Below are 18102 nucleotides of genomic sequence, written 5' to 3'. Positions count from 1 at the left end.
CTTGCCCTGTCAGACTTCTTTTTAGTGATGTTGCCATATTCTCAGATCTCAGCATTGAACTTGAGTACAATTTCATTATTACAGAAAGGAATGAAACCACTACAAAAATAGGTTACACAAAACTGGAAGTGTGCTTTAATTCCACTAGTTTCAGGAAGATGTATTGTTAAAGAGGTACTACACCCAAAAATAGTTTGAGAGCCTGACAGATATAGGATTTTTGAGACCGATAATGATACTGTTTTTACGGCTGATATGAGCTAGAATGGACCTTTTCTATGTGGATTGTGCACCGATATGGCTCTGCAAAGATACTCAGAAGATTGCTTGATTAAAGAACATTTAAGTTAGATATTTTTTTAAATGCTGAATAATTTAACATATACATTGTCAATGTATTCCAGTTGACATTCCTGAGAGCTGTTTTTTCTCTCTTACTGCTTGTATTGTAAATCAAAGCGCACTTTGCTAGATAAACTTTGCAATGACAACAATATATTAGTCGGGCTCTCGTTCACATTATTACATAGATTTTTTGTTAAAGGCAGTGTAATATGACTTCATTGTGTAGTAATAGAAAAAGTCTAAGTCTATCATTTATTTTGTTGTGTCGCAAATCAGTAAGGACGGAGCGTCACGTTCTTCTGGCCAACACAGATGCGGGCAAGAATTTACCTAGGCAACACACACAGAGGAGAGTGACACATAATAGGATAACTCCAAACAGGAGGACCTATACCTTCAAAATGTAATGACAAATTGACCTATCCTTGTGGTCATTTTATAAACTATTCATTGAATTAACGATATCTATCCTTATCTAGATATGAAATTACTTTGGTCATATCGCATAGCCCTAGATTCTTGTTGGTATAATGTTAATACAAGTGATTTTTCCAACAAAACACATGCATAAAACAAAAGCTTTGTCTGCTCAAAATGATTTTGTATCTCTTGGATTGTAAAGTTTGATTCTGCCAAATTCTCTGTGACGAAATAGGCAAGACTGTTTTTAATAATGCTAGGAGAGAGAGTTTTAGTAGAATTTGACGGTGTAGTTACCCTTTAATGTCTATGAGTTAAAAACAAAGTGCCAAAACCAGTACAGTACAGTCTTCCTGGAAAATAAAATCCAGGAAACACGGGGTCACCTTAAATGGATAGTTGAGTTTTTTTGGCATGAGTTGCTATCAATTCCTTATTGATATTAAAGAGAGATCTCCAACCAGCAGGGCACAGAACACAAGCATAACCAACAATAATAAGACATTCACAACACTGTATAAAAACTCATTTTAATTGAGTTGAATGCTCCTGCCAGCCCTCTTGGTACCTTGGAACCATGGTCAGTATACTATATGCACTATAGGCCATGTGGTTTGGTGAAAACACAAGATTGTAGTGAACATGATCATGAAAGAGTCTGTGTTTGATGACTTAGAGGAGAAGCAGTACCCCCAGAGGTCCCACCATTTCCACAGTCTGTCAGTCACAGTCACAGGATTTGCATCGTGTGTTCAGTGGCCATGGGATGGCACCATTATTACAGAGCATCTGGAGTGTGTTGTAATGCTGTAATGGTTGTCAGGACTACAGCACCATCTACACCCAGGGGAGAAGAGGATTTACCTGAGCATCACTGTTTCTGTTTCCATGTATTTCCCCTTCAGTTACTCATGCTCTGATGTCTGTTTCTCTTTCTATCTGATCATTAGTTTGTTCTGCGTCATTCATTTTATTTCTGAGAAAGGGCGCTCTCTTTCCGTGTATCCCACCATCCATCATCAGGACAATAATAAACTCAATGTATCTTCCATCCTCCTCTGTACCCACTCCCTGTTTTGTTTTTTTCCACCTCACATCTTACCCCCATCTGTCTTATACCAGTCTCATTTATTTTCACTAGCAAAGCAGTATTAGCATGATATACAGTGGTTGACATAGGTGGTAAAACAGTGTATAGTCACATTGGCCAAGTTTGCCTCACATCATTTCTTGTAACCAGGTTTATAAATTAATGTTAATATTAATAATTGGCTTTGATGAAGCACTTTAAAGGTCCAGTGTGTAGGATTTAGTGGCATCTAGTGGTTAAGTTTCAGTTTGCAACTAACTGAACATCCCTAAATGTAGCCATTTCAAATGGTGGCATGAGCGAGCCTTAATGCCAACAATATTGTGTATTTTTTTAATTGTCAACCAAACTCAGGAAAAAAACAAAAACATAAACAATGAATTGAGTTTGAGTAGAAAAGGAATCAGGGTAGTTTCTTGAAACAGTTTCATATTTCAGTTTAGCAGACAGCTGCTGACTGCATCTTGTCGATAAATGAATTTTGAATGTTTGAAATATGTCTCATACAGTAGGTGCTTTAATTGAAGACTTCTACTCAGTTCTTTATGCCTACTCATAGCACAGTGCTTCCATTACCTGCCCTTCTTCTCTTTCCATCTATCCTTCATGCCTCCCTCCTCTTCTCCTCGTTGTCCGTCCCTTTGATATCCACCGCCTACCGCCTCCGTGCCTTACTTTTCACCCCTCCCTTCTCCCCCTCGCTCTAAGTGCTTGTCTCTCTCCAGAGACAGTGACAGCTGTGACTCAGGATGGGATGCTGTAGTTTGACACTAACCTCCCCTGTCCTTGTCTCAGAAAGAGAGAGAGAGAAAGGTTTTAGCATTAGCAACATGCCAATATTAGCTGCATGAAACTGGGGGCAGGGGGCAGGGACAGGTCAAGGAGAAGGTGATAGCATCGGGGGATTCTGGGAGAGAAATATGCAATTATACCATGCTTTGTCATGTTTTTTTTGGTGGGTGGTAAACTGTCTAAACAATGGGGAAACAAAGGGGAAAAAGAAAAATTGCATTCACTTAGACAAAATGACCTATAACCACAATCTCCACTGTTGCAAAATGAGCAGCCCCCCTGGAGCAGTTAATCAATAAAAATCTAGGACTATGGATTGTTCTCCGCATGATTGTTACAGCTTCTTTGAGTATTGATATGTTCATACTAGGCATTTTTTATCAGATTATGGTCTTGTGGAACCTTCAACAAGGCGGGATACACTCATTATTAGCCAAATTATGGCATAAGAATGATGGATGTGAGGACCAAAATACAAATTATTACGAACGATAAAACATGCACCTAATGATATGAGTACACATTTAAAGTAAATAGAACTATTTCATATTGACCTTGTTGCCCAACTGTAACTGACCCATGGGATGTTTATCTAAATATAGAGGCAGAAGGTTTTCCCAGAGGCTGCCTGCCAAGCTGTATTCTTGCTGTGAGCTGAAGTGCAACTGGATTCAGTCTTGGTACCCCTACAGTGGTCCATCATCGCAGTGTGCATTTCAGCAAGACGTAAACCACTCTAAAGGCACTGCACAGCAGACGGCCCTGAACTCTGACCTCTGCGGAGAAATGTGTGATCTGGAGGCTATGTCAGGACCCATAAACGTGTACTCAGACTATTTAGTATTTCTATAAAGCTGGAGCTCTTGTGAGAGAAAGATTAGAAAAACGAAGTAGATCAAATTGATGTTCACATATCCTGATTGGATAGGAAGTCTGAATTAGACCCGCCCAGTCTGGTAAATTCCTGCTTCTTTCAAACAAACCAAACACTGGCTCTAGATACGGATGTTTGCACTGAAGTTTCTCCTTGGTGTTTGGAAGGGGAAGGAGAAGCGAGGGAGTTGCAATCTGCAACTACTTCACTAGATGCCACTAAATCCTACACACTGGTATAAAGAATAAGGCAAGAATATTCCATATTCCAAATCCTATGGCAAGACTAAAACCAACAATGTTTCTCAGTACTTTCTTCCCTACCGTGTATGTGGCACTCAGTCCCAAGCTCTGTTAATCTGAAAAAAGGGCTCACAAATAAATAGTTGCATTTTTTTTAAAGGCTCAGTAATTTCCTAAAACAGTTGTAGAAACCGTCAAAATATAGAAAATCACCAGCCCTATCCTTTCAGCTACAGGCAGTGAAGTATTATGAGTGGCTGTATAAGAAAGGTCCTAACTAATACAACTGTATGTGTTTTAAGGGCAAAGCTACAGACCCAAATGACCTCAGCAATTAGAGTGGAGTAAAGCTGAAATGAATCATGACCTTTACAAGCATTTAATGACCCAGAGGGGCACTTAAACATAACAAAATAATGACACCAATCTAGAGACAATTACACTGCTCTTCAGGAAAGACATTTCTCTCAGAGCACATGCTTTATTGTCAAATATGGTTCTCGGCTATGTACAAAATAGCATCCATTCTAAAATATAAGCATATGAACTTCAACAGTACAGTTAGTGGAACTATGACTGACATGCCTTGTTTCTGTTTTCAGATGCACTTCTGTCTTAACATCCACCATACTTAGTTCTTTATAAAGTTTCTGTCCTTCAAAAACATGAGCTAAAGGAGAAGGTCAACTTTGTATCTTACTGAACTCTGCAGTGGAATAAGTACCGAGCAATGACATGAAAGTACAGCCAGTCTGTTTCCGGCACAGTGATGAGCCTATCAAACTGCATTTCTTCAAACTACGCAATGAAAGCTATTTTTGTGGTGGTTCCCCACTATTTTGACTTTTTTTCTCCTGGCAGTGTATTTCAAAGAGCTTCCAGTCCAGTGATGTAGAAATGCCATAAAAATCAGGTTTGAAAAAAAGAAGGTGTTTGACCTTGAGGCTTGATACTGGCTGCTGTCCTCAGAGGACTGTCTGGGTTCTGGCTGTTCCTGCACGCACATACTGTAGGTGTGTGTGTATGCGCATGTGTGGGTTCATGGGGCTGTCTGACAGAGAGAAAGAGTGCAAGAACAAAAAGAAAGGGAAACACTTTTTTGCATTTAAAGGACCATGCAACCAGTCTGGCTTTCATTCATTGACCAATATTGAAATTGTGGCCTAAATTGCAATTCATTTCTATAAATTTAATTGAAGGCCTTATTGGGTGTCTGCGAAGTATTCAACACTTAAAAAAAAAAGAAATGGAAAACAGGGGGAATGATGCGCTACATTACAACAACAAGCTAAGCACTCATTTAGAGAAAAGACAACTTACAGGTAAATTTAGCAAGTTTTAGCTAGCTAAAAAATACAACATTTGCTTGTGTTTGATATTACATTAGTGTCTGTAAGTGGTATTGCTGGTCAATAGTTTTCAAAAATAGTTGGCAGCTCTACACTTTAGCTGCTTTAGCTAACGTTAGCTACTCACTTCCGAATTATACAGATGGATGTTTTTTACTAAACAAAAGCGTGTGACCCGCTCAGTATAGATACAGCCACCGTCATGCAGAGGACATATTAACCTCAAGTTCCCCCATGCCATGCTACAATTCATTATTTTCTTGTGACCACAGTGAGCTTTAATTAGCTACAGCTAACAACATAAGCTACAGTTGCACTAAAAATAAAAAAGGTCACTTTTACATTTTAAGACATTAATAATGAATAATAATAATAATAAATGCTGAATCACAACTCTTGGGATTTAAAATTGTGATTTATATCTAAACCCAATTAATTGTTCAGCTCTACATTTAACCTGTGCTTGGACAGTGCTACCATATGTTCCACTTCCCCCTCTGTAGCATCATTTGCTGTCTTGTCTTTAATGAAAATGTTAAACATTATGGAAGGAATTGTTGACCAGGTGGTTTATGTGAAATGCAATGTAGAGGGCAGTAAAGCGTTCTGATATCCATGCACTTGTGTATTGTAATGCTGATTAATCAAACTTAATGTGGTATGTTACAGGAGTAATGTCACCTTTTATTTAAAAAAAAATAGGGTCTGACTGAAATGCTCTTTCAAGCTTTCGTAGATACTGGAACATTGTGCATGCAAAAGCAGAGAAAGCAAAACAAGGAATACAAAGAGATGCGTGTGTGAGAGAAGCGCGTGTGACGATGACGAGGGAAAACAGTCAGACACAGAGGGAGCGACTGGCAGCTGAAGAGTAATCGACAAAACCCGACAGAGAAAGAAAGGGATCCTGTGGCGTGCTGTCAGAATGACTCTGCAGTTACTGTGTCTGCTGTTTGTCTATAAATGTGTGTTTGTTTGTGTGGTTTCAGCTGAATGTAATGTGTCTTACCTTTATACACCCCAAAATGGAGGCAGCCATAAAAAAGGCAGTTGCTCTCACAAACACACTTGCACTCGATCCAGTGTGCCACGCTTGTTAATTATTCATGATATCCACCATTACACTCATATTGGCCCTGCACCAAATATATGCGCCCTGATTTCCCCTGAATGCATTTGAAAGAAAAGAGGTTTTCAGCTAGAGTGTAAATTACTGCACCTCTTTATAACAGTGGCACCTTTCAGCTATACAATAAACAGTCATGTTGTGTGTGTCTCATTATGAGTTAGTAATACATCTACACTGTCTACCTCTCCCCCTGGTATTTCAGGACCATGGACAGATACACTCTTTATACATGGGGCAGCAGGCTAACTCATGGTCACATTGTACTTGACCCCAGTGTTGTGTTATAAAAAGAGTTATACAGATCGAGATAGTAGTTCCAATATCTGATAAGTATCAATAAATATTTAGAGCTGGTGGAAAGGGAAGGTTAATGCTAATGCTAACTAGGTTCCTTTACCCAAATATTGTACTATTTCCATTTTAGATGCTTTATACTGCTCTAAATATTGTAGGCTACTTATTTCTCCACAACATTTATCTGACAGATTATTAATTATCAATTACTTTGAAGATCAATATTTACATTCGAAATCTGAGTTAATAATGCATTGTTATAGAAAACACCACCAAACACAACTAAAGCACAACTTTTACCAAATTCTGTTAAACCACATAATCTTCCTTTTACAGACTTTCAGCCAAATGTCAGTCATCAGAGCATGAAGTTTTACTGTAAAATTAAAAAGGGCATTTACTATACACAAATTAGTCAGCGTAGTAATGACAAATCAGAGCATTGTGGTCAAGTGGTAAAGATTTTCAGAGTTACTGTCACCAAAATCACATAAAATGTCTTCTATAAAAAACTTTAAAAGAAAATGCCTTTTATACAATTCGGATACTTTGACATTAGAAAATTGTTAAAACCTAGCCATGGGAGAGGGGACTTGAGGGTTTTATTGAAGAAAAAAAGGATTAAACGTATGAAAGATGGTCCCAGGTCTCTAAAGAGCTGAGGTATGTGCTTCGATATAACTGCTTCTTCCACCACTGGTGGTACGGAGCTCCACATAATACAACCACCATTTGTTAGTTCAATGGTCTATATATTTATATAATTTAGTTGATAACATACTTGTATTGTTATAATAAAAATGTATGATATGTATGTATTATATGCTACTCACTGGGACTTAATGGAGCCAGCAGTAGAAATGTTCCCTTTATTGTTCCCTTGATGTTTTTTATTATACCGCAGCACTTAAGCAGCTAAGGAACTCCACTGCTTCCCCTGCCGCTAATAGTATTATTAAACATGCATTTTATTTATAGTATATATCAATAGTGTGTGAGTGTGTAATGTGTTGGTATGTGTGCCTCAGCAGGTGGCGCACGTGCATCGATCCTTTAAGACATGTCCGCCGAAAGCAGGCGTTGCCTTGGGAACCCCAAATGCTGTCGTCCTCTCCTTGCGTAACCATGGTGATGGTCCCTTCAGCGACATGTTGTGTCTACTTGCCTTACTGTCAAAATTTGTACACAACACACACACTCACAGGCTGGAGAGGCCGTATTCGGGAAGCGGGACCTGTTTGATGGTTGAACAGCTGACAGAGTGACAGACAGACAGATGCAGATGCAGGTGCAGCTTGCAGTCTGGCTCACTATGTGGAGCCTGCAGGACCCTGTGTGTAGATCATTCATCCTAGGTCTGGGTTTCAATCTTTAATTTATTCCAGAGGTGTCATACCTGGAAATGTATGTTGGGGATGAAAGGCTTGCAGCACAACGTACACCCACAACGTACAGTGGGCCACAGTATATGGCAAATAAATAAAAATATATTATCTATATATTATCAGTCATCTATTAATGTTCCATGCTGGAGAATGTATACCTGTGGTGCTTGTTATTCCAGAATAATGAGCTAGTCCATGTTTGTTTTTTGGCCATGAAGGCAATAACGCTCTTTTTTTCTCCTTTAGGTCCAGGGATGATGTCATCAATGATGTCATCAGGGGGACGCCAAGACCCACAAGGACAGCCTGCCTTCAGCTCTGACTACCTGTCTGGTGAGGGTGGAGGGAGTGTTCATTGTTTATCACATGGTTTCCACACTTTAGTATAGAAGATGTTTGCACAGAGTCCCAAGGGAGCTCTAGTGCCCCCTCTAGGTCAGTCCCAAAATAACACTTACCAGTCATAACACTTTGGGGCACAATGTAAGGATGTTGGGCCTCATCTAGCAGCATTCTCTTAAATTTCTCTTATAGTTTCTCTTGGTTTTCTTTTCTGAAAATATGAAAGAAGTGAACTGCAGATACACCTAACCTTCTTAATCATGCCAATCTGCTCTAATTTCCTTTCTTACCTAAGAGAAGACTCCCAGAAATCAATGGGTACTAACAAAATAAGAACAAATTGTGGATATGAAGAATAAGAGGAACGTTGTTAGTACATCGCTTCCTGCATGACGTCACATTATTCAGGTGGTCACTGTGAATACCAAAGCAAGCAGCGTTTTCTTACATAATCCACAAATGTATGTCACATTTATTTATAAATTCATCATAATACGTTTCCACCAGTCTTTATTACATTTTCTCTTTGTTGCTCTGCCAACATGCTCATAGGCCTTGTTTTCTTTTTACTTGTCATAGCAGGAAAAGCACAGGTGTTACCAATAACATTGATGAAGTGTGACAATGAGCCAGCATGCACAAAGACATTACCAAACTGAAGCAGCTAAATGGGATTCAGCCATCACGTCTGCAGTTGCTTTGCCCATTTCGATCCTCATCTGCCCCTCATCTCTCCTGATCATCCACCTCTTTCTGCCACTACTCCCGCCACTCCTCCCACTCATTTTAACTCTGTATCTGGCTCTCTGCCCCCACCGTCCTTTCTCTGTTTCTTTTTGTCTGTCTCTCTGTCTCTCTGTGTCTCTCTCAGGTCCTATGATGGGGGGGAGGACAGATCAGTGGAGCCTGAACAAGACAAAGGACAGCAGCATGCCTGACTCATTTCTAGGTCCACTTTACTTTTTCACCTCCTGTGTCCCTTTTTTACCTCTGACCACACACTCAGAGGGAGGTTATATTATCCCTCCTCTCTGTTTGTATGAATTGAGTCATTTGGCTGAAATTGGTGCTTCAAATTCGGCTCAAACCTCTTGTTTTAGCTGTAGATGTTTTGTTGTCATGTTCATGTGCTCATAAAACAGTTCATTATGTAGTGACACAGAAGTAAAAGTAAAGTATTTTGAGCAAAAATCAACCTGGGAGGTAAACCTTGATGCAAGCTGCTGCTTTGTAGTTGTTCAGCACTGTTCGATGTTTACGGACCACTAGTCTCAAACTCGTACACAGTGTATTTATGTTGATCATTGCTTTAGCTTCTTTCTCTGTCTTTACCAGACCTTTATTAATATCTCAGATGTCTAAATACCTTTTCATACCACACACTCCTTTTGTTTTCTTTGTTGTCTGCTTGCAGGGCTGGAATAAACAATGTTTCTCCGATGCCAATAAATATCACAATATGGCAGATGTATGCAAAATAAACATTCAATGCAAGTAAAACTTTAACAATTAGTTTTCTTATTCATTGAAATTCATTAATTATTCATCTGGAGAACATGTTTTGTAAATTATAACACCAAATGATATTCAATAATATTAAACTATTAGCCAGCCCTGCGTTTTGAGTTTTTGCACTGAAGTAACATCTGGTGTATATGATGAATGTAGATTTTCATACATTCATGCTGCCTCAAGTATTTTGATCATGCTGCTGGGTGATGTTTTGGGACACTCTCACTACCCATACAGCTAACTCTGTGTGTATTCTCGGTTATCATTATCATTGCTACTGCTCTGGAATTTTGTGTGTCATGTTAGTTAGCCAGAGCTAACAGGCATATTAATGTGCTTTTAAAGTGGTATTTGGACTGGTTCCCAGCACATTTCTTTCTTTTCTAAATACTGAAAATAATAATTAAGCTATCATGACTAAAATTGTTGCAATCGCCCTTTTCTTCAAATCCTCAAATTCTATTTAGCTGTTAAATGCTTAAATTTATCAATAACAGTTATTGTTATTGCTGTAACTATTATAGTATATACTATATCAACTATAGTACATTATTTTATTTACTTTATTTTTATAAATTCTGGTTATGGACCTGGTCTCGGCACTATTATTCCTTACTGTACAGTATATCCATTTTTTCAAAATAAAACACAGCGTTATGTATATAGTGTGTATAGAAGCAGTATGTACAATTTTTATCATGCCAGTTGACTGTTTGTGATGTATCTCTATATTCTGTCTCCATTAGGCTTCTCTCAGTCTGGGATGGGAGGGACCATGGGGTCCACCCTGCCACCCTTCCAGACCAGTATGAGCTCGGCTCTCGGCCAGACTGGAATGGGGTCAGCTATGGACACCCAGAAGAGTTCTGGCTTGTTTGGTGTGGAAAACAAAACCAGCAGTAACAGCGGTGGAAACAGTCCGTTTAAAACCAGCGATCTGTTTTCTTCTGGTGGCCCGGGAATCCACTCTACGGATCATTCCACAGGTATTAGAAAAAGGGTTGGTTGCATGTGTTACTGTGTGCTGGGGGCAGCAGGGGCAGGCGGAGGCAGGAGAATGAGGAGAGAGGAGGAAGTTACTGGGTAGGTTTTGGGATTCACAACCTTTTTTAGACAAAATCTCAGTTTAATAAGTTTACGTGACACTGGGAAAATACTGAGCAGCATGCATGTTTTAAAGAGGGTTGGTTGGATTTGTTGAGCCCTTGCTGAAATTGAAAAATTTAAATCCTGGTCATATCTTCAATTGAATTTAATAAAACCTAATAAAACTTATGTTATGCCTATCTTGGTTCTACTGTACTAGCCTACTAGGAAGTTGGCATGGGTTTCAGTAGCAGGGCAGCAGGGGCGGGTGGTGACAGAAGAAGCATAACATCCTGATCTCACAGGACCTGCTTTCAGCAGCAGAGGGCAGCCTTTTCTAGTTGTTTTCACTGTAGGTGGAACAGTTCCAGCTCTCTTTATCTACTGACAAACAGACAGATGGGATGTATGCAGTGACCCTTTTAAATACTCAACACAGGACAACTCATAATTGTATATCTTTACTGCAGTCTGATGTAAAAACAAAAAAGCTGCTTATATGCATCTTACTGCTCCCCATGAAATCAGTATTTGTCTTTTATTGTGAATTGTTAATGTTCATGATAATCAATAACTGCTCGAGTGAATTACATTTGAGCATTAGCTGAATTTGTAGTTGCTGAGCAACAAAAACACAAGCCCACGGGAGGATTTGGCATCAAAGATAGAGCAGCACACCATCCCTTCTGCAGCCTTCCTTTGTAATTGTGCCCAAAAGCTACATTTCAGATTCTGTAATAGAGAAATGCATGCAGTGCTGCAAAAAGTTATTTCATCATGTGAACATAATTTTACCTTCAGTCAGACCCCAAAGTCCTCAACTGAACTTTTAAAATGACTCAGCATCTGAGCATCTTATTAAACATTTATTTGTATCTCTTGTATCCCTTCTGTTTTGCTCAAGAACTAAAGATAGCCCCGCTAGCTTAAAGCCCACTAACGGTACAGGCTGGTTGTTATGCAACAGTTGTTATTCTAGTCCAGTCATGATGCATCAGTAACACAGATGACAATGCACTGCAGAAAGTTTACCAGACTCCGTCTAGAAACCAGGGGTGAGTTAAGGAAAGATTGTCTGTTACCCCAAATGATGTTGTCACCCAACCGTAGCACCATTAATGGCTGCTGTAATGGCTGCCACACATTTCACCCGGCCCATAGGATGTAAACTGTATTTGTTTGACCATAAAAATAACTTCCTACTACACATTAAATTTTTAGGGAAGAGACTATAGTGATGTAACCACATGCTGCTATTTTAAAATTCTGTGTTAAGCTAACCGCTCCGTCACACAGAATACCTGCAGACATTCTGTAATTGTGCCAATCCTGTTACATCATTCAGATGACAACAATTGCTTTGACAAAGCAAACCCAATCTTTGATCTTTGTTCTTTGTTCAATATTTTGTGAAATATGGAGCCTGTAGTCTGTTACCACTGCGAGCTGTGCAGTCTTTAATGTATCGACGGGTTTCTGAGCCGTCTCATCAGTGAGTGGCAGAAAACAAGCCGAAATGAGAGAGAGCTTCTGTGGAGAACAAAATGAAAAGTTGTTTTTGTGCCTTAAACTGCACAAATCACTAAATGAATGCATGGAAAATGTTCATTATCTCAGGATGGAAATCTCCTGGTTATCTCAGCAGAGTTAAAGTGTCTCACTAAGGCCTGATAGCATACACGATACCAGACTTTAATGAAAAAAGGCCTATTACACCCATCCAAAAGCAATGTGATGCCACTGACATTAAAATCCCCTTTGTCACAGTTGCTTTTGCACATCATGTTAGTAAAGACATCTACACCACGATTGCAAGGTTTTTCTTCAGTAAAACATAGCTGTTTTAATGGTTTTCTAATTTCTCAAGCTTTTCTTAGGGTAGCTGAGTATGAGTAGTTCATTCCTGTTGGCAGGCAGAAAGAAACATCATCAGTCATAGCAAGTTACGTATTTCTGCTTCTTCCTGGCTCATGTCACTGGGTATCTAATGAAGCAAAGTTACTGGTTTCAAAGAGGGGGTCTATCTCTAGTCCAGTTTGGCCTTTTTCCATCATTTTGTGAGTGTCTGTGATCTGATTTTACTCTGCACACGGTGTGAGTCTGTGAACAGCTACAGTGAACTAAACTGGCTGAGACGTTGGTACAGCTCACTGTAGATGCTCCTTCTTGTTCCATTACTCCCTGACATATTTCAAACTCATCCGCTGTCAAAAACTTTTGAAAATGACCGCATTTCCTGTGACTACTACTTCATAATAAAAGTTGACTAGTGTTTTGCCAGTTGAATGCTTTTAATGTATAGCTGCAGCAGAAGGAGATGTCCAGTTGCGTTAGCAGTAACTTAATACTACCTTTCGCCGGGTATTTCGCCACAGAAGCCCAGTTTATAATATTCTAAATATACAAATATTCAAATGCTTTAATCAGTGGCCATTCTGCAGGCTGGATGGGAAGCTTTGGCGTGTCAGATGTGGCCTGCGGGCTACCAGTTGAACCACCCTTATTATACGAAAAATAGGATTTTGTGGAACTACCAGACTTTTGCAGGACACTAATGATACATTTACCAAGCAGCTATAGCTCTGTCTGTGTTACCTGTTCTCGAACTATTAACATTAAAGTCATCTACACACCTGTTCTTCTGTCTGTACATGTGCCAGTGGGAGTCAGGGAGATGAAACCCTGCATGAAGAATTTGCATAGGCAGTGTGTTTGAGGCAGCCAGTACTCCAACATTAATGTTTCTCTTGGCAGTTTGCCTGGCTCCAGATTAAGATGTACTCCCATTAAATACCTTATCACATTAAATATAGATCATAATGCCACGGCCTCGTCTCTTTTTAGAGCTGTTTATAGCCGGGGAAGCATCGGAGGCCAAAGGGAGAAAATAGCAACTGCAATCAATTTTAAAAGTCCAGGCAAAGGTGCCAGATTTAGAGGGGAATGCACCTTTTTCTGGATTCACATTAATATTCAGTGACGTAAGAGAGTGAGAGGAAAAGAGGAGATGGGAGGATGAAAATTGAGATGGAGGAATAATAATTTAGACAGGAAGAGAACATGATAAGCAGACTGAGAGGGGTGTGTAGGTCAGAGTTTGATTTATATGGTCTATCCCTCTATCTGTCTGTTTCTATCTGTCTGTTCATCTTCCTGTCTCTCATTTTCTCTGAGCTGATAAAGTGCTTGGCAGAAATAATTGAAAAATATGACTTCAGAGGAAAAAGCCATGGCTAACTGTGATGACTTCGCCCTCAAACAAGAGAAGATAGTGGGAACAGACAAATGAAGGGATCATTTCAGTGCAAGCTGAATTCCTTTTGTTGTTCGTTAAAGCTTGCATGTGCAGTTTGTCATAGTTTTGTGATTCTACAACACATTCCATATCTATATTGTTTTATGTGTCATTGTGGATCATTTTATTTTTCTGCATGTGTGACGATCCATTTATTACCATGATTCTTCAGGCTTGCATGCATTTAGTTTTAATCATGCATGCTATGTGAAATGTGCTTGATTCATTTACCTGAAATTGCTGCAGATCTCTGTTGCTCCCAGTGTGCTTGTTTTGTTCTATGTGTGTGCCTGCTCCCCACACAAGACCAGCTTTGCCCCCTGGATAATGATGATGATGATGATGGTAATGATGATGATGATGATCTTGTTTAAAAGAGGTAAATCAGATTTATTTTTTCAGAAAGAGAGAATCCAACAATGCATTAATTTGACTAAAAGGTGCTATCCATCTGTCCATTCCACACGATGCACACGACACAGAACATTCAGAATTGAGAATATGACCTTGATGATCTTTATCTTTATATCCTCCCATTTTACTGTATTCATTGTGATTGATTATTGGAATTAAACAGTAATGATCAAAAGCCATGATCTTAAAACAGTGGTAGGCCTCTTTTAAATATATAAAATGTAGTTATTGTGCTTTGGCCCTACAAAATTGCCATAATTTGTCACATTTTTAGTAAAAACACTGGTTTATATGAAATGTAAATTTAATTCAAACCAGTTTCACCCTGGCAGATATGGGAGACAGCCATGTTGCAACTGTGACACAACCAAGCAGATAAATCAGAGCAAATTCTTATCACCCGATGCCCTGTGCTGAACCATTATCTTGCTGTAAAACAGCACCTATAAATATCTGTCTTAATATAAATTGATTATTTACATTCAATCTAATGTAGCAGCACCATAGAAACTCTGTAACAGGTGAGTAAAGTACAGGTTGAATTGTATTTATAAAAGCAGGCACCATCACATACATCGTATTTTATGAAATTTCAAAAAGGTTGTGCCAAAGGAGCCTAAAAGCAGTCAGACTATGGTTACTAGGGCTGGAAACACCCTGGGAAGAAAACGTTATGGCCTTTCTTGCATATTGTCTGCACAAGCAGCATGCAACAATGCAAAGGCCAGGGTAAGAGTGCTTATTGGTAAATGTGTCATCCATAACACATGTTCAGTATCATATGTTATGCATAAAATGCAAATATTGCCAAATGCAGTACTTCTATCATAGTATCTACTATGATATAGTACTAGCTTATGGTTGCTACCCCTACCCAGCCCTCATCAGGTCTCAGTAGGGGCACTACGATGACAGTTGTCAAGTTTCTCAGAAAGACTCTGAAAGTGTCAAACAATGACACTAGCAGAGATGATATTTCTCCATTCTGATATGCAACTAATTTAACAATACATGAACACCACAACCTTGTTTTTAGTCTTGTTCTTTGTCAGTATTTGAGGCAATACAAGAAGAATTATGAAGGATTTTAAAATATATCTCCCTGGATCACTGCCGTCACACTAGTGACTTTAGATTAGCAATGAACTGTAGTATTATCAGGAATCTAGGTAGTCAGATAATGGGCACGCATGGTGTATATTTTAAGCATACAGCTTGCCTTCCTATTATTGTACTCATGACTGGCTAACTGGGAAAATGTTTTGATTCAAGAGTCAGACAAACTCGTAGAAGCCTTTTATTTGAAAGCCAAACAAAAGTACCGTGAGGAGTAGCGGTTTAGCCTACTGTACCTTTGCTCAAATAATGGTCGTCTATGAGATCAAAGTTACTCCCCCTAAAAGAGGGGAACATTTTAACATTGTGCTGCCGTATCATTGTCAGACTAACAATGGATGAATTCTTCTTCCTTGTCAACACCTACCATCTACTTTAGTATAATGCTACTAGTGGCTAATGTAGCTTCTAGCCGCTAGCCTTTAGCAGAGATGAGGAGTGGGTAAACTCACTTCTTTCAAACTCCAAAATTTTTTCTTTTTCAAACTTTGCCTCAAATGACATCACTTGAGAAAGTTTACCAAACTCCGCGCAACTCCCTATGGAACCACAAACAGCTTTATACAACTTTTTTTTACATATACACAGTAGTTCTGCCCAATATCTGTAAACAGACACTGATGTGTCAAATCTGTAGAGTTCCCCTTTAAAAATAAGGAAATATTAACCTTGCAACTACCATATATTTATATATGCAAGGGACTAGATTAAACATCTCAGTAAGCACACACTTACTCTGTAAAAATACTGATACATTCACTAGAAGCGACTTAGAACCCTAACCCCAACTGTTGTCCCAACCTCAGCCTATTCATCATACATTCAGACTACATGCAAAAGCATTAAAAAATGGTGCCCATGAGTTTGTCTGACTCTAAGAAGGAACAGCTAATTCTCTAGTAACCCATCCCTTCAAAAACTGTGCATCACAAAGCAATAATCGGACCTTATGCAGTCCTTACACTCATTTGCTGCCATGAAACAGCAAGCAATTTAAACATGAACCAGTGAAAACCACCTATGGTAACCACAATCTGATGGCTTTTTGGCAGGTGATTCTCTGACACAGTATGTGATTGGTTCCTCCTCTTATAAAACCCTCCCCCCTCGGCAGCTCCCGTCCTCTCACCCAGCGGCTCAATGGACGACAGCAGTCCCACTTCCTCCAACTCCGAACCCCTCAGCCCTGAGAGAGTGGGGCTGGGGGGCGAGGCTGGCAAGCAACAGCAGAGACGTAAGAAGAAGAAGAGGAAGGGCCATGACGGGGTCTACGACTTCTTGGATAGCCAGAAGAATAACATCGGCAAATCAGACGAGCATGGGATGCAGGATAAAAGCCAAAGGGAGGTGGAGGACGATGAGGACGAGGAGGAGAACTGGGATTCATGGGAGATCAGAGAGAGTGGAGGAGGGGGTAGGGTGAAAGGCAAGAAGACTAAGAGTCGGGCAAGACTTCCAGAGGAGTGGGGAGTACCCCAACAGCCCATCTCTGCCATGCCAGCTACAGTCACACCTGCCGGTGCTATAACTGCCAGCTCTAGTCCTTCTGACTCCAAAGCTGCAAACTCCAGCCCCAGTCCTGTTTTGCCCTCTGCCCCAGCACAAATACCCACAAGTTTCACCAACCGTTCCCATGTTAGCCTTGTAACAGATTCATCTCCACGCTCTTACGAGCCGATGTGTGTAGACGATTTCCCTACGCCTGCTAAAGATGGTCAAAAAGTGAACGAAGAGAAAGTTTTAACCAGCAAACTCGAACCCAACAATAGCTCAGCAGCCAGTGCCGGCAAGAGTAGTGCAGCTGGGGATGTTAGTGGTAGTTTGGCATTGATGACAGGGGACAATCTGAGCCCAGTCTCCCAGACCTTCTCTTTCTTGGATTCAGTCCTTCAGACCCCTCCAGGCTCCACTTCTGACTCACTGACCACCACCCCTATCACCAACACCCCCTCCCTTGCTACCGCTCCCCTGACAAAGTCCACTCCAACAGACACCATCATCCCTGCTTCACAAGCCAGTTCTGTTTCCAACCCGTTCAAGAGCACTCCAGAACTTCCTCCTACTTCCGCATTGTCCACCAACCCATCACTCTTTCCTGCCACAATCACACACGCTCCAACATTTGCTGTTGGATCAGCCCTCAACGTTGATGCAAAGCCTTTTGTCCCCTCAGCCACACTCATAGCCTCCACAGCCGCACCCAGTGCGACTGCAGCCACTCCTGTTGTTAGTACAGCAGCAGCCTCCACAGGGACCGCTGCTCCTGCGTCCACTGCCACCTCAGCCACGCCCCTTAGTTCCTCACCTTCCCCCTGTAAGAATGAAGCCACTACCACATCACCACCAGACACTGCCCCCAAAAATATAGCCACGCCCATTAGCCCAGCAACGGCCACCCCCCCTCCCTCCAACACCCC

The 18102-nt window shown here is 40.3% G+C and overlaps 1 protein-coding gene across 1 annotated transcript in view; it reads left to right on the top strand.

Annotated features, from left to right (window-relative positions):
* map4l (microtubule associated protein 4 like) overlaps nucleotides 1–18102 on the top strand; it is a 107719-nt gene that overhangs the window by 31766 nt on the left and 57851 nt on the right. The window contains exons 3-6 of the mRNA XM_035670612.1: nucleotides 8167–8253; nucleotides 9134–9211; nucleotides 10521–10760; nucleotides 16800–18080. Coding sequence (XP_035526505.1) covers nucleotides 8167–8253; nucleotides 9134–9211; nucleotides 10521–10760; nucleotides 16800–18080 — 1686 coding nt within the window. The remainder of the gene's footprint in view (nucleotides 1–8166; nucleotides 8254–9133; nucleotides 9212–10520; nucleotides 10761–16799; nucleotides 18081–18102) is intronic.

This window comes from Morone saxatilis, unplaced genomic scaffold, assembly GCF_004916995.1.
Source record: "Morone saxatilis isolate NCDOM2014 unplaced genomic scaffold, NCSU_SB_2.0 Contig23, whole genome shotgun sequence".
NCBI classification, from domain to species: domain Eukaryota; kingdom Metazoa; phylum Chordata; class Actinopteri; family Moronidae; genus Morone; species Morone saxatilis.
This window is presented reverse-complemented; position numbering and strand designations above follow the sequence as displayed.